The sequence below is a fragment of the Plectropomus leopardus genome, chromosome 23 (assembly GCF_008729295.1).
Source record: "Plectropomus leopardus isolate mb chromosome 23, YSFRI_Pleo_2.0, whole genome shotgun sequence".
Taxonomy (NCBI): domain Eukaryota; kingdom Metazoa; phylum Chordata; class Actinopteri; order Perciformes; family Serranidae; genus Plectropomus; species Plectropomus leopardus.
Window position 1 is genome coordinate 8853990 of NC_056485.1, and position 26026 is coordinate 8880015.

The following is a 26026-nucleotide window of genomic DNA, read 5'->3' on the forward strand; positions in this document are numbered from 1 at the left end:
GTGGCTCTGGTTCATCGGTTTGGGGTGTCTTTATGTGTGATGTATAAATGAATTACTAAAATGTGCAGAAAATTTCTTGATATGACAATGAGGTCATCTGCCATATTGCACATAAAATGATATTTGTGTATATTGGATATAATCGATATACCCCTAGCCCCTCACTGAAGTGATTTTTTAATTCTATGCGAGGTAGAAAGGAGTGGAATAATTAGTATATACAGTATGGATGATGTGTCCGAGTCTCATCTTCTACTACCTAGAAGGCTTTTTTTGGAAATACATGAAAAAGCTCAATGGCAGCCATTCTTTTGGAGCAATGAACATAAATGACTTTGCTTTCAGCCAAGGATAGCTCTTTCTCGAACAAAAGCTTGTGGATTACTGGATGGGTAGCATGATGGACACTTCAATAGAGAAAATTCTATTATGCATGCCCTCTGATTGCAGCCACAAAATCCATTTGGAATTATTGAATTAGTATGAAAGCAGGATCTGACTCTTCATTGTTTTTGTTTTTTTAAATCACAGCGGGGACCAGACCCCGGTGCTTACGTTCCCTCATGTCCAGGTCCTGAGCAGTATTTGAGACACATCTGGGAGAATCGCTTCATGCATGGCAATTAAGGTTGTTATTTTCACAGCACATCATGCTAAAATGAATACAGTTTTGTCCTCATTAACTCTGAATGAATGCAGGAAATACATGAGGCAGACAGAGAGTTTCAATTGTATTTTTAAAGCCATTAACGGCCACCTGCTGTTAAAAACACACACAAACTGCAGCTTTATGAAATTATAGAGAAAATGGTCTCGAATCAGACACATACTTTCCTGATGTCGTCAAGATTTGTGATTTCTGGAGACAGTCCTCCGTGTACACACAGGAACTGCTGGTTCATAAGTGCAGCCAGGGGAAGGCAGTCGAAGGCGTCCATACATGCGTCATACACCCTCTCTGAATACTTAATTCTACCTGTCATGGGGGGAAACAGGGCAGGGAGAGGAGTCATGCCAAGTCAAACAACATGGCTCTCATACATTGGGGCAGTGTGCTAGACTGGGACGGAAAAGGCTCTTGAAAGTGCCAAAAAACTTCCCAAACACATTTTCAAAACAGCACAATTTCACAGTGCTTTTGTGGTTTTTTTCCCTTCTCTGTCCGAGTCCAACAGAAATACTTCTGACATGTGTAAATATCGAGAAGGGCAAAAATCCGACTGGATCCTGCACCAGGCCAGAGGGCACTTTTAAGTGAGCGTTTGAGGTCGACGGCTGAACTGGATGCATAATAAACAGTTTTTAGAAAGAATAACTCAATTCTCCTTCCACTCTGCACAGAGAATCACAGACCAGACTGCTAAGACTCAATTTAGATCAAAGGTTAAGGAAAATAAAGTGACAAAGCATTACTTACATTCCTGCTTAAATGTGAAATACTCTGTTAAATGTCTACATTCATGATTCCCACGCAGCAAAAACAGTGTTTTGGGGTAAAGGATCTTTAAGGCCCACAAGTACAGCACACACTGAAACAAAGAAGCACAAAAAGGATAGAGGAACAGTTAGCTCATCATCTTTAAATAACACAACATGAAACTATCAAGTCAGACTTTGTCACAGAGTGACATAATACAAGCAGTTCTGCTTATAAAGAAACATTCATGAGGAAGAGATGACAATCCTTTAGAGAAGCCATCAGAGGACCAGGCACGGCACACTCCATTACAATATATTTTATTAATAAAATGTTCAGGCGATGAGATGGCAAGAAAAATATATATAAGTAAATTTCAACCTTCAGTCCCAGATTAAATACATGTATTTTGCTTCATATTAAAAATCCCTCTCCACATAACCCTAAGATCCACCGTGACATTTGCTATCCAGGCTCCATTTGAAGTTATTACAAAAGCCTACTGCAACTCCAATATTTGCAGCCTGATTTGATCTCCGCTCAAAGAAAGCTATTAATAAACACAGTGTGTCGCACTTGATTAGGCCCCTCGTGAGGACTAAAACAAATACGCGGACTTACTTCAATACTGAAATACCCTCTGTCAACGTAGTCCCCCAGGAAAAGGTAGCGTGTGGATGCTGGTGATCCTCCGACTTCAAACAGCTTCATCAGGTCAAAGAACTGCCCATGGATGTCTCCGCACACTGGAATGAGGCAGAAAGAGGGAACAAAGGCACATCAGGATAACTGCTATTTTTACAGCTGAGACACAACAAATGAAAGCCTATATAACACTGCGAGAGGCTATTTGCTTATTTCCATATTTTCTGTCAGATGAGAAGAGCTCAGATAGCATATGATAGCCCAGTAAATCTTTAATATAGGACCACAGAGGACACCATACATATCTTACATATCTTAAACCTACTTCAGCTGATATTCATAACTACAGAGACAACATTCTATCGGGCAGTTTACTATATCACCTCTAATCAGTTTATTTCATGAAATAATGTGAAATTTATTCATATAAACTGCTCATTTGTAACTGAAAAAGTCCTCATTATAGACAGACCACTGTTCCCTGTCAGCTCCACAGCCCACGCTTACTGCAAGAAGTTATGCAAAGAATAGAATCAAAAACAACATAAAAACAATGCTGTCTTAGTACCAAATAGGACGAATAACAGGAGTTTTTCCTCACTCAGTGTTCACTAAGCTGAGTCCATTTAATCTGAATCCATTCCATTCAAAGGATACCAGAACCATGATTGAAAATCAGCCTGTATTAAAAGGGTACTTCACCGATTTTGAACCAGCATTGTATCATAACAATGTGAGTATTGAGTGTAGATGAACTGTGGTAAACGTTCCTCCATCTAACCAGTGTCAAGCTCCCCGCCTCTCAACGAAACTCCACAGGATGATGCAAAATATCAATTGAGTTTTGCTGGCCCTGAACTCCATAGTTCAACTTTTTCCATACTGCCTGCCACCGATGCTGTCAACTCGGAAGAGTATAGAAGCAGATCAAGAGACAGATTCGCCAATCTCTGTCTCTCAAACTCAGACCAAAATCCAATAAAACGGTAAGACAAGGCAGTGCTGATCAAATCTGAATAAATTACTGCACTGCCTATTTCTCACCTAAATCGTAAGGAGCATATTTTAGTGCCGCGTTTAGCTATAATAGCTAAGGTTTGTCCACAGCAAGTGGGCGCCATGGAGTTCTCTGCACAGTGAAAACAGAGGCTGAAAAATCAGAGCTCAAACAGTAAAACTAAGCACTAAACAAATATAAACTCAGGTTCTGCTACTGAGTCGCCCAATTTTTTCTTTTAATATGTTTTCAGAAACACATTTTAGTGTCATGTTAGCTGTAATAGTGAGAGTTTGTGAACAAGAAGTGAGAGACATACTGGTAAAACCTGTATAACTGCAGCCTCATTTGCATTGCACAGAAAACTAGCTAACACCGATAACATCTGGCGTGTACTATAGCAAGTGTACAATCTGCATTCACATCCGGGTCAAATGACTCTGCAGAAGTCATGGGTATTTATGAACTCTGGCTCTGATCGGCATTGACAGTAACACAACACCCAGGTGAATGCACTAAATTTAGTTCCTGTCATTGAGATGCAATGACATGCCACTACGGATTACCCTGTGTCTCTTCCTAAGCAGTGCTAAAACATCAATTCAAATCAGTCCGCACTGAGTTTGAATGAGACTGAGTACAAGATACATAAAGAGAAGGAACCATCATAAAGTTCTCACAGAACTCAGTCAATGCTGCTCTACTGCCCTTGATGTCAAATTTGGCACACTCAATAAAAAACCCATAAACCACACACACACACAAAAAAAGGGATACTCGTCTGCTGCAGAGCCGTGTACACAGCTCTGCTATACTGGCAATGGAAAAGCAGTCTATAGCCTATTAAACAAATAGCTGTCAAACAACAACTTCGTATTACATCACCTACCAGCAGGAGTGTTTATTGGTCTGTACGGTGCATTCTGATAGTTTTAGGCTTTCTACCTCTTTAGCAAAAACAAATGCCAAAGTACTTTTTTCTCTCTTTTCTCTGGTGACGTTGCACCAATTTCAAAAGATTTTTCACTTTTCTACTGTATAGACGATCCAGTTTTATGAAAAGACCATCTTTCCAGCAACGAAATACCTAAAGTAATTTACCATGAGTCCCTTGGCAGCAGATGCATGTCACAAATCACATCACAAATACGTCAAACTTCTTAGCATTTTTGCCATCTTCCTACAAGCTCAGCTATCATTAACTGTGATAACTTGAGTGCACACTAATTTCATTATAAAGTCCAATATGGAACTGAATCACAAGAACTGGCTTCGGTATTGCATTTTCATGCCTCGCTTTTCCACCACATCCTTTTTCAGCCTCTTTATAACCTTGAGGTGTCTCGACTGGCTCGTAATTTGAATACACCTATCCTTGCCAAACACACTAAAAGTTCATTGGCTGAAACAACTGCAAAGCTCTCAGTTATATCCATTTCTAAAACACGTACTGTTAACTAGGATCACAAATCTGGCTTGTTGTAGCGATTACAAACAGATAATCGCTGTGAACACATTCACTTCATCCTAATAGCACTGACAGTCTGTTACTCTGCTGGTATTCTCAGGAAGTCCAGTATATTCAGCACAGTTAAATCCACAATATCACTAGAGTCATATCCATTCTGTACGGATACTAACACATTGCAGGCAGCTGTTAAATAGTGTCAAGGGAGCATTCTGGGACGAACCCATCCACGTCAGAAATCAAAAACCGCAAATCACTCAATCTGGATTGGTTTCCTATCACCCTGTGTGACCTTATACTAAATTACTCTCTGGGGAAACAAGGGGAGCAGAGGCCAGCTTAGATTTGCTGCTTAGCTGCCTTTGACTGACAAGGTGCATGTGAGGTCTTCTGTTTTAAGGGTCTATGGTCAATTTGTAGATTTGTAGAAGGTTGTTCGATTCTTCACATTTGTGGTGGTTCCTAACTGGTGTGTCCACTTCTGGACGAGTCCATTCTGGGATTTCTCAACATGAATAAAATTTGATTTTAACCACAAAATATTCAAAAAGCATACAATAAAATTGACATTATAATAATATAATAATAATATATAACATAATAACATTATTATAATAATATTTATTCAACTACGCGGTTTTATAGCAAACACTGGTCGGATAAAAAAAAAAAAATGGTCCCGGTCGGATGCCAAAAACTTCAACACAGTTATGAGGCGGATGGCCAGATGGCTGCATTGTTACGACGTCTATTAATTATCCATTCAGATCACCTCCTACAGATCAGGAAATATTGATCATATTATTGATATAAAAAAGCAAATGCATCTACCCCCCCTTCTCTCATTTGGCAAGACCCTTTGTTTGGGAAACACGAGAAAGTACCTGAAAGCTCAACTGTAGATCCTGAAAAATATTTAACCACACAGCTGGTCTGCAAGCTGCCAGCCGAAGAATAGATCCAGTTATATCACCATAAATATGTGGTAGCGTTAATGAGGTTTATAGAAGGTGTCTTTGTTTCAGAACACAGTCTTCAGTACACAGCCACACACACACACACACACACACACACACACGTACACATACTAAAAATCCTGGGTATTATATCTGCAGATATTTTTCCTATGAAATGAGAGCAGATGTTTGTAAATTCCTCGCATTCAACCTTACTGTAGCGGTCTTTCCCTTAGGAGAATCTAGCTTACCCCAGAACCCCCCCCCCAAATTGTATTTTCTTGTTGCTGCACTTCTTATTTGATTTCAGTGTTAAAGTGGTGTCTAAACTAATAAGGCTGACGTCAAATCCACAGGCACTGTGGGCAACAAATGCAAAGACATATAAATTACAAAAATAAATCTATACAGCTGGTATGATCAACACAGTTAATTAACACTTACAGACTTGGTTGTCTTAAAGTCTTTCCACTTCATTAAACCATTCTGCACTTTCTACACCTGAGAGTTGTGATAAACAAACAATCAAAGACAACAATCAGTAATTTAAAGGCCAACGCTATCTTGGCGGCAGCAGTGATAAGCGTGGTGTCCATGTTTGATGCCAAAGTGCTGCAACTCATCTATTCTTCAAGGAATTGGCTAATTGAGTAATTAACAACAGGGTGAATAGATTGTAATCTTATATGAAAAAGGACACAGACTTTCTTTTTCGCAAGGCTGTTTGTCGCTTTATTAACTGTATCTAGCAGGAGGAATTACAATAAGAGCCTGTGAAAAAAAGTCTTTCAGAGAGATACCCAATTAGCTGGAGCTGGAGGACAACGTTGGAGAGCAATTATCTCAAGTTACGAGCCTCGTGAGACAGCTCCGAGAATCAGCTCTCCTTGACTGTATCGTAAACCTTCGCTCTACCATTTGTCTTTTATTAAACCCACAGCGCAACTGTTTAAATTCACAGTGGGGACCAACTTCAAAAAAAGAGCCTTTTATTTGTGTCCAATTTCTAAAGATGTCCTTACTCCCTCAAGCCAACAATACTACAGTACAAACATGTAGCACTGGTTAATTTTAGATTGGTTGTAAGCATCCCAAAAAACTGATTTATTTGAACAAAGGTGACTCAAACAATACTTAAACAAACTTTATTAATTTTATTTTTAACTCATTAACTGTATGCACTAGAAAAAAAATACTTCATAAATTCATGTATTAGAAGTAAATGATAAAAATCAGTTAAAGTCAGAAGATCAACATAACCCCTTGTTTTTTTTCCCTACTTAACTGAGACATTTGTCTTTTTCGGTGATAAAGAAAAGGTTTGGCCTTGTTTTCAGAGCACTGATTGTTTTTCTTTTAATTTATGTTCTACAGTAAAGCCGTCCAATAAGTGCATGGTTATGCTTCATCTTTTGACGTTGATGATGCCATTTTTTGGTTAATGACAGGTAAATTGACAGGAGTTGTTGGAAAAAAATCGAATGACGAACCTAATAATTTGCATGCATTTATTTAATTTGTGTTTTGAATACCTGATTTACTTGGGCGGTGAGGTAAAAAGTACATGTAAGTTCTATTAAGTTTTAATTGGGGTAAACACTGTATTTGTCTGACACTTGATGAAGGAAATTAAAGACCTGCATGGATCCTTAAAGCCCATTAAAACCTTAAAGAACTATAAAAACAAACAGCAATTAGAGCAAGAAAGTGATTTTCTCTATTCCGAAAAGAAATTAAAAAAAGAAAAACATTAAAAGGCAACTCTTTGATATTTTTTGTAACATCCCTATTTTTTGGCGTCTTGGCCACCATTAAAGGGGAACATCCCCTAAGTTAAGAATTCCTCTGTCATTCCCAGAGCAGATAAGTAAGTCTCAAACTTATGATGTCAAAGGATATAAAGTATGGAGTTGCTCCATTGATTTCTTTTTTCATACCCCAATAAGCTTTAGTCTATTGTAGAGCAGCTCCATACTACACCCGATACATATTTAAGTATCACATATTTAAGTTTGAGCACTCTAACTTTTGGATTTGGGAGATTTTGGGAGAGTTGCTCATGTTTGCTGATACTTTTGGACAGTCTTAGATCATAAGTATGATGTATGAATTTTGAAAAAGGACGTAGTTCCCCTTTAAGGCTTCACGTTAAGGGTAATGTACTACTCAATGTCAAGTTTGGAGCTGCAATGATTAACCGATCAGTCCATAAAGTCATGGTGGTATACCAGCTTAAAGGTATACCGTGATAAAAAAAATGACTGTAATCATACTGTGTAAGTTTGCTTTTCAACAGTGTTAAAAATAGTACATCATCTTTATTTAAGTTATTTTAAAACAGGAGACATTTTACACATCATTCCATAAAAAAATGGCTTAACGTTTCAATTATAGTTCAACCAAATGTAAAAGTTTTGCTTGTCATTTCTTTACGGGTCATAGTAACTAATAATAATAACAATTCTGTAATATCATGATCCTGTGAAAGTGCGATATCTGCTGAGACAGTTATCGTACCATGAAATCTCATACCCTTGGACCCCAAGCTGTGAATACTAAATCAATCATCAACTAATTTGATAATTGATCAGTCTAATTTGAGTAATATCTTAAGAAAAAAGGTCAAAGTTTTCTGTTTTCAGCTTCTTAAAAGTGAATATTTTCTTGTTTCTTATGACAGTAAACACAATATCTTTGGGTTGTGCACAAAATAAGACATTTTGAGATTAAACGCTAATTAATTATTCAAGAAAATTATCAACAAATAAATAGACTGTGTATATAACCGTTAGTTGCAGCCCTAGTCAAGATGCCATAACATGTGACTATATTTGATAAAAGGGACAAGATGACAAGGCAGTCCAAGTGATTCATCCTGCTTTATCCAGAAGGTGTGTGATTGCTATGGAAACGAATCATCAAATCCGATCAACAATGGCAGCTTATATCACTGAGAAAAAACAACAACAAACAAATCTAAGCTGCTGCTGACCTGATAAAGAACCTCTACGAGTATCACCAGGGGTAACACTGCAATGTATCCATTCTGCAGACACATACAGATGGATGCAAGAGGCAACCATCTCCTCTGTAAAGCAATTGTCTCAAAAACACATTACCCTGTGCCCCAGAGAACAATACTGTCTGAAGGGATGACCACCAAGAGAGCAATTATTACGAAAGTGTAATGCTCACAGTGTTCACAGGGAAATTAACCATTTTTTAAAATGTTTTTAGAAGCCAGCTCTGCAGGAGGGAGTCCGGCGAAGGAGTCAGACACTGCAATTTCACCTGAAGCACACGTCAAACACGCTGTGTGTGGGAGGGCTGGACCTCCAGCTGACCTTTTGAAAAGCTGTCACTTGCCAGCAAAGAAAACAGCAGGGATACACGGCTGTGGTGAGAGTTTAATCATTGGTCAAAAAGACCCAACGTGATGGTCACTGTAAATTGTAGTCACCTCATCTGTGCGAGCGCGGACGATGCTGGTCGATGAAAAACAAACAGAAGCGATACAATGGCTCACTCCTCCAGCTCGGGGAGCTGCTTTATCACAGCAAACACACAATCCATCCATCGCTCTGCTCCAGTACACCTACAGACATGCTTTGCCTCCCTCCCTCTTGTCACACAACACACAAAAACGAGGTGAGAACCAGAACCCACATAAGAAGAGCAGGTGGGAGTACATTATCTGGAGTGAGAAACAATTGGTTCTGGCCATCTCCAGCTTGCGCGCTAAAGTGATCTCCCTGAGTAGCAGCATATCAGCAGGCAGCAGCTATTGAGTGGGTGGTGGACATTACACAACCTGGCTTCAGAACCTACACAGGCCACTCCAAAGGCCGGGCTCATTGAGCCAGAGAAATCCACGGTGAGGCAGACTGTGCCAGATCATGTTTTGATTGAGACTGCATGATAACAATATACCCCCAGGTTTTCTGATGGCACTCTCTGAGAGCTTACATCTTGCAGAGCATGCATTTATGCAAAGGCGTTGGTGGAGCTTGCAATCTGTTATGAACATCAGATTGCATGTGATGCTTAACAAGCTGCTATCACCAGTACAGCAGCAACAATAAATGTTCTGCTTGAGTGGTGGACTTTAAAGAGCTCAACCAACTTTAAATTACTGTGTTACCCAACCCTTCACAAAATTGTGACCTTTTATGGTGTTTGTCATTGCTTGTGTATAATATGCGTTTATGAGCTTGGAGCAGTTCCATTGTCAGAGGCATGAAGAGTATACATTTTTCAGTATTTAACTTAAACAAAAAATGAAGAAAAGAAACAGAAAATACACATTATTTTGTGCAGCAGAAACATTTTTCTTCTCACCTATCATTTTGCAATCCCCTTGGAATTATCTTGCAAGACCTTAAGAGGGTCCTGACTATCAGGTTTGGAACCACTGGTGTAAATTGTGGTGAAAATATACATTGTAGCCCAAACAATGCTGAATTTGTGAGGCTGATACCAAATGATTAACGCCACTAAATCTGCACCTAGCTAATATTGCCACAGCCGATTTTTTTGTATAGTCTAGACTTGTATTCATGACTTGCGACTTGACTTAGACTTGAGACAGATGACTTTAGAGGCTTGATTTTTTATTGTTAATATATATTTTTGGTAATATATTTACATTTTTAAGATATTGAGATGTAACATTTTGATTTTGAAACACGGCGGGGCTATTTCTAATGCAGTACGCAGAAACCTGGCAACCTGGCAACCTACTAGGACGTGAAAGAGGCCATCTAGTAAATATATGCAGCTATTATGGAGGGGGCTTGCCAACTCTCCCTCGCTCTAAAATTCACATGATAAGTGTATTTTTTGTTGAATCACTTGTGTAACAACATATTGGAAAGGTTTAGTGACCTTGCAATGCTGCACAGAAAAAGCACACTTCACACTGCCATCCTAATCAAGGTCTTAGTGAAACCTTTTTACAGGATATTCCACATCCAAGGTCTGAACATTTCCTCACAAAGAATAAATCGTTTTCATGAGAAACATTCAACAAAATGCATACAGCTAAGGCTAATAAAGACAGAACCTTGGAAGCATTTCAGATTATACTGATCACTTTAACATCTCTTTCAAACATGTTAGAAACCAATCTCCATCAGGGTTGAGCACCCACACTGCAAACAGGTGTATGAACAGCGTAAAAGCTCCCTGTTGCCTGGTGATGTGGCTGTAGGAGCTCTATTGACGGGTGTACGAAGGCCATGGGAGCAGCTTGTACACAGTGGCCTAAGCCAGCTCTGTTCGTCACACGCATCCCTCCCTCCACGAAAAACCCCACCTGCCATCTGGTCCAACCAGGAAGTGACTGTGTGAATGCAAGAAGCAGAAAGAGTAAGATAGATGACATATCAGGGTGCTTTACATCTATGATAAATATTTACTTACTAATTTGCCAAACGTGTGTCATGTTGGAGTTGTAAGCTGCTTATTTGGGGGTGGGGGGATACAGAGAGAGAGAAAGAGCCCTGAGCATGACACAGAGGAATAAAAACATGGCAGACAGAGGAAAGAGGAGTACACAGAGAAACAAAGAAATGTTTATAGAGAATGGTGTGTGAGTTTCAGAGCATGCATGAGAGGGAAACACAGCAGGATCACGAGCACGCGCAACAGAGAAATCCTTGTTGAAAAGGACTACTGAGTGGGAGAAGGGTTGAGACAGGGGTGTTGAGTGGGAGGGAAAGAAATGCTTCATTGCAGTGCTCGTGCATGCATACAAGCATACGCGCGCGCACACACACACGCACACGCAGAGCTCCTCAGGATTCTGGGCCTGCACACTGAACAGGAGCTGCTCGCTGTTTCTATGTAGCACAACAAAGGAAGGATGTTTATTGGTCGAATCTAAACCGCTCTGAAATCTAAAATTAAGATATGTTAGCTTGTGACAGAGCTTCTCAGATTTGAAATGACTATCTGACCACACCGAAAGGTCAGCGTTAGAGCTTATTTACACAGAAGAAACCAGACTCAAGTTAAACCTTTGAAACCTGGGCAAAACTGGCAAGAAATTAGTTATAAAGTAATAATAAGAAATTAAAAAAGAAATTACCTGAACATTACATACATACAAAAAACAAACCAACTAAAAAACAAAAAACAATAAGAAAGGGGAAAGTTTACAAAACATCAACAGGAAATTACCTAAACAACACAAAACAAACAAATTATTATTTTTTATAAGAAATTAATTAGAAATTAAGTTTTCTGGAAATTTCACCCTTGCTTTTTTATAAATAATTTTGTGAATCTATTAATTTCTTGCAATTTGCGGGACAGTTCTTGCAAGGTTGCTCATTGCCTTTTTTCCCTATGTTTTCCAAGGAAAATCAAAAAATCACACCAATTTAGAATACTTCATCTGAACACAGCACAAGAAAAGTGATGTCAATACAGGTTTCAAAGGGTTAAGGCAGAAAATAATACTATACTTAACATATCTGATGAACTCATACCCACTGCTATTTTTTCAAACCAATAATGCCATATTTTTAGTGAATAACACTAGCATTTTAAGAGACTTTTTTCCCCTTCAGCATAGTAAGAAAGATCACAGCTTTTCCTTCTTGTGCATATGTGTTTAAGTTATATAAGTAGCCTACTGTTTCATTGTGGAAATGAACTTATTTAATGGTGTTTACTTTAAAATGGTAGATCAATACAATTTGGTTGATGTTCAGTCTGAGTTAAAATTGAATTCGACTGCATACACTGGCATACAGAGCTGAGAATACAGATTTTTCCTTTCACCCCTCTAGACTGAATCCACAGTGGTACTTTGTCATAAAAATCCTTAATGAAAGTAAGTTATACACAGCTAAATAATCAAAAATTTTGCGTACGTTCCTGACAACACAAAGACAGAGGCACTAAATGAGGCTTATGATTGTCGTAGCCTGTTTGCATCTTTTTTTTCCCCCCACTCTCTTGAGCAACCAGACAAGATATTCTATTATTTAAATGGCCTCAGTAAACCTATGAGACCAACACTTTTGTTTAAAAACAGCCATGCATTCATGAATTTAAGTAAGTGCGACACTTTCCAAATATGAGCACAGGCCTCTCTCCACTGCATTTTGTTTTAAGAATGATCTTGTACTAGGAAATGATGGGTTGCCATAGATCCTTTGAGGAGGTCCATGCCTCTGATTACAACAACATCAAAGAAGCCTCATCAGAAAGTCTAATGGAGGAACGGGGCACTTGACCAGGAAGAAAGACAACAATAGATGCTCTGGATCTGTGCATATGCATCAGCGAGTGTCTTTCTTCACTGAGGCAGGCATGAATGAGCTGAACTTCAGCTGCAGGGCGCTTTTCAGTCTGAATAATTGCTCAACTGTAGAAATAAATTAATAAATCTTGTGAAAAATTAGTAGTCACAAAAATGCTCTGCTTTTCATGCTACCTTTATAGTTAATCTATCTGAAAAAAGAGAGAAATTAGGCATTAGAAATTACTTTTTTCCAAGGGTAGCAGGTGTTTTTTTTATAGTAAGCTGAATATCAGTCTGTTGAACTTTTCTGTGTTACAACTGTGTTTTAATATATGAAGCAGCCAAATGAGCGTGTCAAAAAAGCTTTTTAGCTTTGGCAACTTGGATGAACTAAACTCGTGTGTTTCCTAAAATAAAACACACTGCTATGGCCAGCTGCATGGCCCACGTGTGGCCTGGAGGCACAATGACTCACTTAATTAAGAAAATTAAGTTTTGATATGAATGTAAGCCTGCAGTCCTCTCTTCAAAAGAGCCAAGAGAGTGTGTTTCAAATCTAACACACACGTTTCTGCAAGTTGTCTGTAAGTTAGGCTGCATTGATTATTTTAGGGTTAACATATAGTGAGATTCGGATTGTGTTTTGTACTCAAGTACTGTCAGTGCCCACCGTGGCAGTCCTAATAATGGCTGACTCTAGAACAACAGTGACAAACATGAAAGAAATTGGCTAGGTAGCCGGGAATAGGAGAATAATTTGCTTTTCCTGCCATGTGTGCATGCAAGCACCATTTTTGTCTATGAATCATTGTCACTCATTTGTTAAGGTAATTGATTTAAAACAAGCACAAACGGTTTTCTTTTAAAGCTGTTAAACAGTCCTGAAGTTTTGATTTTGGTTAGTAAGTCAGCCAGAAGACCTTGGAACAAAAACAGTACAAAGGAACAATATGTAAAAACTGTAATAATGCTTAAAAATGATAGAAATCCAGCAAAATAATCAGGATGATCATAATTTTAGTATAATTTATAGTATCAGAATTGCAATAACCAAAGCACATAGAACAAATTTTACAGTTTTTAAAGTGCACAAGGGCATAAATATCAACGGCCTCACATTCCAGCGTCCCCTCTTGGAGAAATACTTATTTGTTGGTGGAAGGCTCTAACTGCCAAACTACCAAATATTTTAATTATCGCTTACTTAAATATTCTGTCAAAATTTCCTAAGCACAGGGTGACATCTTCAAATTTCTCCATCTATTAAAGCAGTACAAAACCAAAACACATTCATGTTTGCATGGCCCCCTGTCAGCGCTTACAAACAAAGTATGTTGTTAATGTATTCGAAGTAAAATATTGCAGTCTTTTGTTATGTGTTTAGCTTGCAAGAAGACATTGTTATGATGCAAAAAAAACACAACCAAATGACATTTTGTGCTGCCAGAGTTAAAGACATAATTGCTAAAATAGTTACTGATTAATTATGTCAACCAATTTATTGTTTAAAGGGTAAGTTTAGGGTTTTTCAACCTGGATCCTTTTACCCATATTTTTATGTCAAAGGGACTAATGGGGGCAACAACTGACCATTGAAAAGTTGTCAAGTATTTAATGAAAAGGGGCTGCAGCTGGCCATATGAAAAACAGGCTGCAATGTAACCACTAGGTGTATGTTTGCACTTTCGCCCACTACAAGTGCTTGTTTTTGCCACTGACAGGCTCAGATTGTTATTTTAAGTGTCTGACTCCTTATGGAAGGTAGCCCTACAGAGAAAGACCTTCTCAGTGAGGAGTAAGAACCTTTTTGTGTAACCAGAAACAGCCTGAAAATGGCATCACTAAACCCACCAGACTCTATTATAGTAGACAGTAATTTAATTTCATGTATAAAGCCTGCATAATTTTACCTCTAACTGAGTGAATTAAGGGTTTATTTAAAACAAACCCCAGTTGGTGATTGTTGGAACAGTGGGAAGACGAATCAAGACGTCTTTTAATAGGTTTCTGTTGACTTTAAATGAAGTGTGTTTTACAATAATGAAATTACTGATTATTTATATGGAGTCTGGTGGGTTTGGCGATAGCGATTTTGGGGTTGTTCCTAGCTAAACAAAAAGGATCTTACTCTTTTACAAGAAGGTCTTACTCTGTAGGGGTCCTCTCCATAGTGCTTTCACACAGTTCAAACATGATCCAAGTGGTTATATTGCAGTCTGTTTTGCTAATGTCTCACTTAATGCTGGAACAACTTTAAAAATGCCACCCCCATTCAATGCAATCCCCATTTGTCACTTAGAAACAAAAACATGGGAAAATAGAGCCCAGAATAAAGAAATACCAAACTTACCCATTAACCTCTACTCTGCTGACAAACACAATGTGTGAAAGGCGACTGCTAACCTGTCACAGGGGCCTCGATGTCAAGCAGGTTCTTCTCTGCACGCAAGATTGCTGCGCCCTCTCCTATGAGCCTCAGAGCCACCGATTCCTCCACGCGGCCTTCCTTAGTTAGGTGAGCTTTCAGCACGTCCACTTTGGGCTTCCCATCGCTGTCAAACACCTCTTTAGCCGTCAGCCGGTGACTGGGGGGGAACGGGACAGCTGCGAGGGTTAAAAAAAAAAAAAAGAAAAGCATCATTATGACTGCTTTCATAACATATTTACAGTGCTTTAATATACTTGTCATTGACAAAAGGCTTACAAGGATACGCAGTTAATTCCACATCACTGAGCAAAAGGCATTTAAGCTGTTTGATTAGCAGGTACTTTGTACCTTCCAGGGAATCTACTCCCCTCAGGAGAGGGAGTTGGTGTTCACTCCCATGCTTCCAGCCCACCCTCTGAGACAATTTACCAGATTGCAGCTATGATCTGTGAGTCATTCAGTTTTCAATATTTATAACAGACCCACACAATTTCTAGTTTGCTTGGCAATATTCATAGCAAAAGAGATTACACTTTGAAAATGAAGCACAGAACAAAAATGTTTTTTTATTAACGTAAAAAGCCTTTTTATATGAGCATTATCTTGCAGTGTTGAATATGTAACCATTTCTATATTCAAACATGCTCTGTTTATGTGTATGATTAGAGGACCTCCAGTCTGATGTGCATTTAGTTATTTGTCAGTCACAATTATTTAAAAGAGTAAAATTATGCTTATTTCTGAGGGTCTTGAAGGCATCGTGAAAATTAGACTACTGAAACCACAACAAATCTCTGTTACTGTCAGTTTAATTAGTGGCTTATAAAGGGATAGCTTTTCACAACAGTTCAGTGTGCTGTCTGGCAATTCTGGATACAACAGATGCATTCAAAGGCCTGAGTCCTGTTTGCATGCATTTTCATTTAAAACTGAACTCTCCAATCTAATCACAGCAGAAAAAAGGAGACGGTGCACATTTTCTATGCAAATCGCACAATGTGTCTTTAGACAGTAGTTAAATGGAAATCATGGTCTTGTAACAAAAGAACAGAAACCCCACAATGCAGTTCTTCATAATGGCCTTTATGTCAATGCCATTTCAACAGCGGACAGGAACTTTTTGTTGCCTCCACCGAAACAAAAGCCCACTGTGTTAATATTTCCTTTTACACCCCCTGATGAGCATATTACTTACTGACAGCAAAGGTACAAAAAGGACACTATAAAGACCATATCCTGTGGACTTTCCAATTCAGCTGCTAAAAAATAAGACATGGGCTTAATAAACGTCCACTTGCAGACTTTGCACATAGCACACGGGTGTGACTAATGCACTAAGCCAGTGGCAAATACTGTTAAGTTGGTGGCTATGTGCATGTGAGTGTTTCACTTAACATCCATCCTTCCCAAAGGTGACATCAGTGGTAATCAGACCTGCATTTTATCTGTGTCACACTGTGCTTAGTGACAGACGATATTTGGGATCTGGACTGCAGTATTTAAAGCTTAATAGCAGGTGTATGTTGAAATTGCAGATTTATTGGACTTAAAGATTTGTACCCTGAATGTTTCCAGTCTTTGACAGTGTCAGTATTAAAGGTCTATGTGACCGATGAGGACTTCTTTACACTTGTTTTAACTTGCTCAATCCACTTAGATAAAGTTCTAACACTGCCTAAAGCCAACAAATGAAGTGGAAACCTATTTCTGATATCTGAAAGTCAACATTATAATGCTGGTGAGCCATTTTCCCTCTTTCCTGCAACCGCCATCTGCACACTTAACACCAAAATGATCAAAATAGGCTCCTAACACAAACTATGTTCAAGCCAAATAAATACTCAATGTGCCTAAAACAATCTCTTATAACAATATCAGTACCAATGTCTCCAGGCGTTAACTGGGGCATTCAGAAATACGGAGATAGAATTACCCAAGGCCCCAGGTTGGCCTCCCCTGAGCACCTGCTGTGCAACTCTAGCCCGAGGCCAGGGCCTTGGGGCTTTTGACTTGAGCGACTACATCAAACTGGCCCATGAGATGCTGCAGCCATACAGTGTGAACATTTGTGTGAACTATTATGAAACCGTTCCACCTGACCTGAATGACGTGACAATCTGGGTCAAGAATTTGCAACATTATTATGTCACCAATGTCACTCGGACGATTGAGAACACTATGAATGGCTGAATATTATGGGTTTTGATTTTAGTTGGCTGTCATATTAAGCTCCATGTGTCTAACTGTCAGATAAGAGCAGAGGGTACAGTGCTTAAAGTATTTTCCTTAGCCCACATGTTAGCCAATTAAGCATTACTGCAATGACAGGTGAACTTCCAAGGCAGTCTACCACAACCACATGCTGCTCTTGAATCTGAACTTTAAGAGACTAAACTAAGTTATTTTCAACTTTCTCTGTAAAAATATATATTCTTTTATTTTTCTTTAGCATTGCAAGATAGAGCATTGGCCTTGGTTGAATAAATGCCATACACCTTAAAGGTCCAGTGTGTAAGACTTAGTGACACCTAGCACTAGTGTTGCACAGCTGAAACTTCTTCCTGTTTCATATAAACAACTAATTCTACGGTAATGAACTTAAGTTGTGACAAAATATAGCAAACTGCAGGAATACGATAACTCTTGACATACTCGTAATAGATTTGGAAATATATCCAGAGATACACAAAGGAATGAAAAACAATCACTCCATTCAAACTGTTCAAATATCTCCATAGCTATACTGAATATTCTGTAAACACAATGTCAACCTGTGAGTTGAGTTTGTAACAATTTTGTCGAAGTTTGGTGGAGTAGCTGCTCCCGTCGAAGCAGGGCAGTCATGATGTCTGCAATTGTCGAAAAGCAAACCACAGGGAATTGCAGGAAACTGCCACAACTGCAATGATCACGTTTTTCTTTATATTATGGAAAGGCGGCAAATTACACTCTGCGTTTGCTGTTTTTTCCTGGTCATGGGGAGTGTAGAAAACTTTCAACTTTGGGTAAAACACTGTGACCGCTCATAACTGTTGAATCTGTTGCCCAGCCATCACTGTAGAGTAGGGACGGGACAAACTGGGCCAACCACAATATCGCTGAACAACGGAGAAGTCAATACTGAACCCACAAAGACCTTTCGTTCTTCAGGCTTCCCTTCATTCAGAGCAAGTGCTCTACCTTGTGCTGACACTTACTTCCACAGATATTCCGTATCAACCAGATGCAACCAAAACGATGAGCCCCTTATTGTGCCTAATCACCTTTCTTTGTTCTTCATTTAATACTGAACAAATATTTATCTTTGTTTAAAAACTGTCATTTTTGTCCATTAAAATGCATAAAAACACCTACTAAAAGTGAAGCTCATCTGTGTTGTACTAAAATCAGGGTTAATTAAGAAATTTGCAAAAAATAACAAATGGCGGTAATACAGCATGTAATGCTGTTGAGTCACCCTAAACCAGAAGAAATTCTAACAGCGACAGCCCTAAGTGACAAAACATAACACATCCTAAAATTCAGACACTTAAAAATAACATTATTCTTGAATAGAAGTAACCTAAGAGAACGCTGTGGTTGTTGGCGCACTGGCATCCTTTCAGCACATCATCCTACCATTTCCTCCAGTCATGACAATGGAAACACTGAACTTTCCCCCTGTGGAATTTTTAACAGCCCTCTTATTAAAAAGGTCTAACACCCACCTCTGCCAAAACATTACATGACACATTGTAATGGTAGGTTCTACGCTCTGAAGAAAAATGCGTCACCCCCATGACAAAAATTAAAAGTCCTGAGCTGAGGAAAAAGCACCCTTAAAAACTAAAGTCAAGGAAGAAAAAGCAAAACACTTTGGCTGAGTTCAGTTATTTGAACAAGAAAATAAATGACAATGTGAAATACTGCATTAAAAACACACCTTTTCAGCCACTGCAGTAATTAACAATTCAAACACGAGCTGCTTATGGTCAAAAGAGAACAAAAATGGCAAAATCTCAACCATTTTCCTCCCTAACATCAACATCAGAACGTTCCCACACAGCAATTGTCGCGTCTATCTTTTCATACAGAGCTTTAGAGCAGTGGGAGCATAGACTGACCCGAGGCTATTTGCCTGAAACCTAAGTATGACTCAAAAATGGTCTCCATTAGCTGGTCGCTTTTGCCTTCATTAATTTTACCATTTCTCTGTTCCCTTCTCTTATGTAACAGCAAATTGCACTGCAGTCTCAAATCTTGCATGGGAGAGAAATAACAAAAGAGAGAGAGAGAGAGAGAGAGAGGGAGAGAGCGAGAGAGAGAGAGAGAGAGAGGGTCCGAGAGGATGAAAAAAATAAATAAATCTGCAGTCTGATTTAGGTTTACGTGATAATTTCTCTCAGATTAGCACTGTAATTTCCAACACATAAATTAAAGCCATCCATTAGCTTTAAGGAGTAGTAGACCACTAAACCTCTGAATGTCTGCATGCTAAATAAACATTAAAGTTTATCTAATAAAAGTATACAATCTTGGTTTGGTCAGCAAGGTTTATAGCAACATTTTAGCATTTCCTTTTTGAGTAGATTAGCGCCAAGTCTTAGATTTTGAACTCACAAAGCTTTAGATCATCACCCCCAACAGCAACCTTTGTTCATGCAACATGCGTGACTAGGATAATTATCCCAGAGTATAGCAGACATTCAGGTGTGAATCTTGAGAAATCAGAATCACACAGGCACAGTGCATCTGCAACTGCTGAGAAGCAGTGGGGAAACGGGCAGCTTCAAATGTTCAGGTTGGTGTAGTTCAGAGCTAATGCGATCTCTCTGAGGAATGAGACAGCGGGAGGTGCACAGTTATATGGTGCTGGATAGATCAGCCTAATTGGAGAAAGTGAGACAGACTGTTGCAGAGCTCACCGAGCAGCCCCTGGCTTCATTTAGTGAAGAACACAGAGTGCAACTGTGATTGCCTGAACTGGCAGCCCAGATGTCTACAATTCCTGTATATCATCCTTTGTCTTGGACTTGTCAGATGTCTAAAATTTCCGTATGCTACACCTTACATTATAAAAAAAACCCCAAAAAAACCCCAACACATTCACTGATATCCAGCAGAGATTTTTGGAATTTAGAGGACGAGAAGAGCATGGTCGTGAAGAGCAAGCTAATAAGTATTAAGTCAGCACGGCCCAAGTTGTGTTGGGATTGTGGCCAATGAGTGGGCATTGATAAAACAAATTCCTTTAAAACTGTACAGATACAGCAGACTGCTTGGCGAGAAAAGCAACAACTTAAGAGAAATTCTTACAATTCCAGGGCCAGAAACCTAAATCCTGCGATGCACAGCATCTTTCTGTCAGATGTTGAATTGACCCCCAAGAAAATGCTGACGGCATACGATGCAGCGGGAGTCCTCGTGGAGCGTGGGCGAGACTTGGGTTGTCACTGCCCACGTCAAACCCTCCGCCCCCTTCCGCCAGACAAGCTACCACACCAGCAATTTTGCTCCCCAAAGACTCAGCATGACCAGTGGAAATCTCAGCATGACCGACAGGGATCTGAGGCAGAACAAAGACTCTGGAACTATGTGCCAGTGCAACACAGGTCACTTCATATAAGCATAGAATACCAGAAGTAATTTGACTGCATGGTCAGATGTTATTATGCAAAGGCAGCATAGTGTCTGATCCAAAGGGTGATACTGATCTATCATTTTACTTCCTTACTTGCACAAAACAGCAGCCACTATTCCCCATTTGATCCTTTTGCCTTATTAAATGACGGTGCAGTACTCTTTATCCTCAGGCAAGGTAAGAGGCTGGCAGCAGCAAGATCTCTGTGTAATGAATCGAGTGGAGACTCACTATCTGATCATATGGTACGTAAATACCTGAGCCAGGTAAGACAGATTATGTTGGGCCCAGAAACACAGAAACAGACATGTAATAGCCCCCCCACAACTCCTGCACGGAAGCAAGACACAAAGTCTGACGGAGACACAAAGCAACGACAAACCACGCAACCGTGTCATTTGTAGTCATTCTGTGCACCTCTTTAAAGAAATTTCCATGTCTTTGTGGTAACGTGTCCCTTTGTGGTTGCTTTGCATCTTTTTGTGGACATTTTGCACCTCTGTCAATATTTTGTGTCTCTTTGTCAATGTTTTGCGTCTCTTTGTGGTTGTTTTATGTCTCTCTGTGATTGTGTTGCATATCTTTATGGTCATTTTGTATCTCTTTGTGGTTGTTTTGTGTGTTTTTGTGGTTGTTTTGCATCTCTGTGGTCTTTTTGTTTTTTGTGACTTTTTCAGGTTGTTTTGTATCTTGTAGATTTTTTTTTATCTCTTTGTGGTCATTTTGCATCTCTTTGTAAATGCTACTGCACACAAGCAAGACACCCAGTCTGAGAGAGACACAAAGCAATGAGAAACCAAACAGCCATGTCATTTGTGGTCATTCTGTGTCTCTGTTTAGTCATTCTTTGTCTCTTTGTGGTTGTTTTATGTCTCTTTTCAGTCACATTGTATCTCTTTGAAGACATTTTGTGTCTCTTTAGGGTCATTTTGCATCTTTTTTGTTGTTGTTTTGTGTCTCTTTGTGGTCATTTTGTGTCCCTTTTGATTATTTATATACTTTTCGGGAACATTCTACAAGAATAGGAGTCCCTGAGCCTGTGCTCTGTAGACCCGTTCAGTAATCCATCTATGGGTAAGACAGCACAACCAAAGTGAAGTGGCATGCAGCAGTATTTGTTTCCAATAGGCAACACACAAAAAGAATAAAAACACCCACTGGCACTCTGACAAATGTGGGATAATGCTTCAGAATAACAGTATAATAGAGCCGCACTATATGATGCGATGAATCTGCTATTGACAGTGCAAAAATGAAAAAATTCTATCACACTTGGACTTTTTTTCCAGTTGGAAGCCTTTACGTGATGAAGCATCCACTGTGTGCAGTGTATGCACAGAGGATGGCTGCCAAGTGCTGAATAGGGCACCGAGAGTGTGCAAGTCACTCTCCACTGATAGCCAGGGTTTGTTAATTTAATTATGCAACGACATTCAGTTAGAGCGGGATATGTTTAGGAGTCCAGGATGAACAGAATGCATGAGCTTCTGTAGGCAGTAGGAAACAAAGGACATACTGTACACCAGAAAGCATCTCAACTTCAAATGTCATCTGGCAGCAGTTTCACTGCTTCATTATTACACCACCACACAGTCCATTTGGAAGCTGATTACCTGACATGCATAATGCAAAAGATATGGCCATCTTTGCTGACAACAAAGAACTGCAGCAGCTGAACCATATAACGCATTCTAGTCATGAGGTGATAAATTATTTGCAATATGGTCTACCTCACACACCGGATACATCAGCATGATGTCTATATGTCAGGTCTGAAATTGGCGCCTTAGTATTTCAACAACTCCACCTCCCTCACCAGCCTATCTAGAAAGCCTGTCAATCAATAATTCATAAGTTCATAGAAATAAGCCGCTCCTTACATACAATTAACACAATATAAATTCCAGCTGCAGAATGACGCCCACAGTCAACACTCTAAATGGTGTATTACAATATCTAAGGGATTAAATCTATATTTCAGAGGCTGCCATCCTAATTAGGAGATGATTCATGAGCAAAGAAATCATAAAACAGAAATTAAAAAAAAACCCTCTTTCTTTTAATAATATTCTACTATAAACAAAACTGCTCTGCGTCTGCACAGAATACATCATTTTCCACATTTAGTATGTTTCAGAAAAGATGCAAAACTGACTTTTTTTTGTCATCCTGCCAAGTGACAGGTGAATGTCCTGATTTTACCAGATACTCAACAGATTACTATTGTTTTTTTGGCTTATGAGTGAAGCAAAGCTTCTAGCTACTTGTATATTTTACCAGTATTTGTTTAGTGTATGGTGATGTTCCTGAATAGATGGTAAAAGAATTGCACATGAAGATGGAAGGAGAAATTTGGTGATTCAGGTTGCCCTTTAAAAAAATATTCTAAACTGCCCCTAAGGCAACTGGCTGAGAAGTTTTACTTGCCTGATAGCCAAACTTACTGTCCAAAATTGAAAATGTGGTTTTGGGTTGTTGGAGGAACAGAAAACGTTCCTTTTAGTTGTGTCACATGTGTGTGTCCCTTTTGCGTCCCCGCCCTAATTTTGTATGTTTTGCGGGTCTGTGAACACAGCACAGGTTGAATTCATCATAAGATCTTTTTACTCAGCAGCAGTTTGTGGAGTTTGAGTTGTAAGGTGGATAATTGATCAGTCAATCCAATCACAGCTGACCAGATCAGATTGATGAATGAGAGAAGCAGCTGCTGCAGACGGGAGAAAATAAAAACTCTGAAACCCACTGAAATCAACAGTTTCACTGCGTCAGGCGTCCTGCTGCTCCATCTGTGCCCACAGTACGGTCTGTGCTTTAAGAGAGGGGTGCAATGAATAACCGAACAGTAAAAATATTGATGAGCGGTGTTTTAATCATGGTGAGCTGCCACAAATAAATGTATGTTTGGGAAACCCTGATAATACTAAAAAGATTGAGCAGTTCAAGGCTGAATTTTAGAGCTTCTGAAAGTGATACAATTACAAGCGTCTTGCGTGCAGCATTACAGAGAATTTGAAAGTTAGTAACGTTATGTCATATACAACACATATAGCAATCCCAGAGTAAACCTCTGTAGTGTCCAGTGTGTCCGACTTTCCCTCAACAGTCCTTCAACCCTTGGTGGTGAGACGGACCCGAGCATACAGCTCAGCTAGAATACCTTCTCTTAGGAGGGAAAGTGCGCAGTTTCTTTTAGGATGGAGTTACATTAGACATCACATTTATTTTTCTCTTGCCCAATCGGACAACACATGAGACATTCCACTTGCCCAAACACAAAGATTACTTTCCCCGGGCAAGCATTAATGTCGCCGCCTGAAAAGCAAGAGTTAACAGGCTGAATTCCATCAATGAGTAATGCAACAGCATGGCTGAATTCAAACGCCTAGTATTTGCAATGTGAGTCAGTACAGCAAAGACATCATGTTATATGAAGAAGTTTTAAAATGTAAGTCAACCTATAGAGCATATAAGCCTTCCATCTGGTCACTGAGTACACACCAGAGATTTAAAAGGCCGGCAGGCTTTAGGTCTAACGGTGAAAAGGTCACTTATGAATTGGCGTGAACCTCTTTACCATGCATTAGCAGGGATAGAGTCTGTCCCTGAAAGAAAACGCTTAGCAGAGCTCAGCTTTGAAGCTCATTGCTTTTGAGTCAGCCGAATATATCTGCGCAGTATGGGAATGGAGTGGTTACCTCTGTGGTTGAGGCAGGAAGGAGAACAGAGCCAATGGCACTTATTTTCCCAAAGACATTCAGACAGAAAGAAAGAAAAGAAGAAGACAGAGGGAAAAAGACACCCTGGCTGCATCAGAGGAAATAAAAATGCAAAAAGGGACTGAGCAGAACTGTCAACAAAGACTCAGGGGGGCTTTATCAAAGATATCATGCCACGAAGATAAGTATTGCTACAGAGCCCAGCAGGTATTATAAGGATAACATATTTAATCATTTGTACGCACAAATTATCAATCGTTCCCTCGAATTAATAATTTGTACCCTTGCACTACTTAATTTGCTGCCTGTATTTAATAATTCATGCCCTAAAATTACAAAATTGAGCCTTCACATTACTCAATTAATTTCTTAAAATTAATAGCACACTGCCTCTAAAATTGTGGAGCTACATTGGATGGGGTTTCAGCACTCCTTGTACTTATGCTGGTCAGCTTTAATGACATGGAGCACAAATGCCCCTGTGTAATGCACTGAAAATTAAACATTACAAATTATATGGCCCAACTGGGTTGGAGAGTTTAATTCCAATTTATAGATCTGGATTCAATGATCAACAAGCCAACATCACTGATGCAAAGTAAAAACAGTGATAAATATGGTCATTTTTAAGATCTGCCTTTATTTTAAAATTTCCATAATTAGACCATTATTTTGAAATGGTGGAACTTTCCAACCAAACACACCTCTTTCCTATACATTCAGACAGTGCTAGTGGCCAAGAGCCAGGCATATACGTCTCTATTGTGTCATCACAATCACAGGTGCCTGAGCTGAATCCAGTGAAATTCGTATTGTGGTAGACGTTATCAGCAAATATCGTATCGTGGTCCAAAGAATCTTTACAACATTGTATCATGATGAAATTTGTGATTTACACCCCATAAATGTGTATATACATATATAAGGTATATTTCAGGTTTGGGCACTACACTGTTATCATTGTCGCCTAAAAATAACAGAATAACAAAAAATGTCTGCTCTGTGAATTCATGTTCACAAATTCTCAATTTGAAGCCAGTTAGACTGTGTATGTGCGCAAATGATCAAAATTTAACCCAATATCTACTGTGATTGCAAAAACAAAGCTATTCTGATTATATTTAACATCTTTTTAACCTGCATTACTCACTATTTCATAAATAAGAAACATTTTACTTGCACATGCTTTTTGCAAGCTTTAAAATCATATATCTAATATCACTAATGCATATTTTTACTACTTCGGTCAACAGCTTGTGGTCAAAGTCATAACTAATTGTCGCTGTAATAAACGAAACTTTCACTAAATGCTGCCAGTGGACTATTACTGCACTTTAAAGAGTTGCTGACCGTCATCATCTGCTGCAGCAGTATAAGCTTTTACATCGCATCAACAAACAGGAGAGATATTAGATACAAGTGAGTAAAAGGGGTTGCCAGGGAAACAGCACTGTAGAGTCTCAGTCTTAATCTTTCATCCATCAAAATATTGGCTTAAAAATGAGTCGCCGGCAGCATGTCAGATTC

The 26026-nt window shown here is 39.1% G+C and overlaps 1 protein-coding gene across 3 annotated transcripts in view; it reads right to left on the bottom strand.

Annotated features, from left to right (window-relative positions):
• LOC121961815 (serine/threonine-protein phosphatase 2B catalytic subunit alpha isoform) overlaps positions 1-26026 on the bottom strand; it is a 78949-nt gene that overhangs the window by 32612 nt on the left and 20311 nt on the right. For all 3 annotated transcript variants that reach the window (XM_042511857.1, XM_042511856.1, XM_042511855.1), the window contains exons 2-5: positions 15139-15339; positions 2039-2163; positions 1418-1529; positions 831-976 (exon numbers count right to left, since the gene is read on the bottom strand). In XM_042511857.1, coding sequence (XP_042367791.1) covers positions 831-976; positions 1418-1529; positions 2039-2163; positions 15139-15339 — 584 coding nt within the window. The remainder of the gene's footprint in view (positions 1-830; positions 977-1417; positions 1530-2038; positions 2164-15138; positions 15340-26026) is intronic.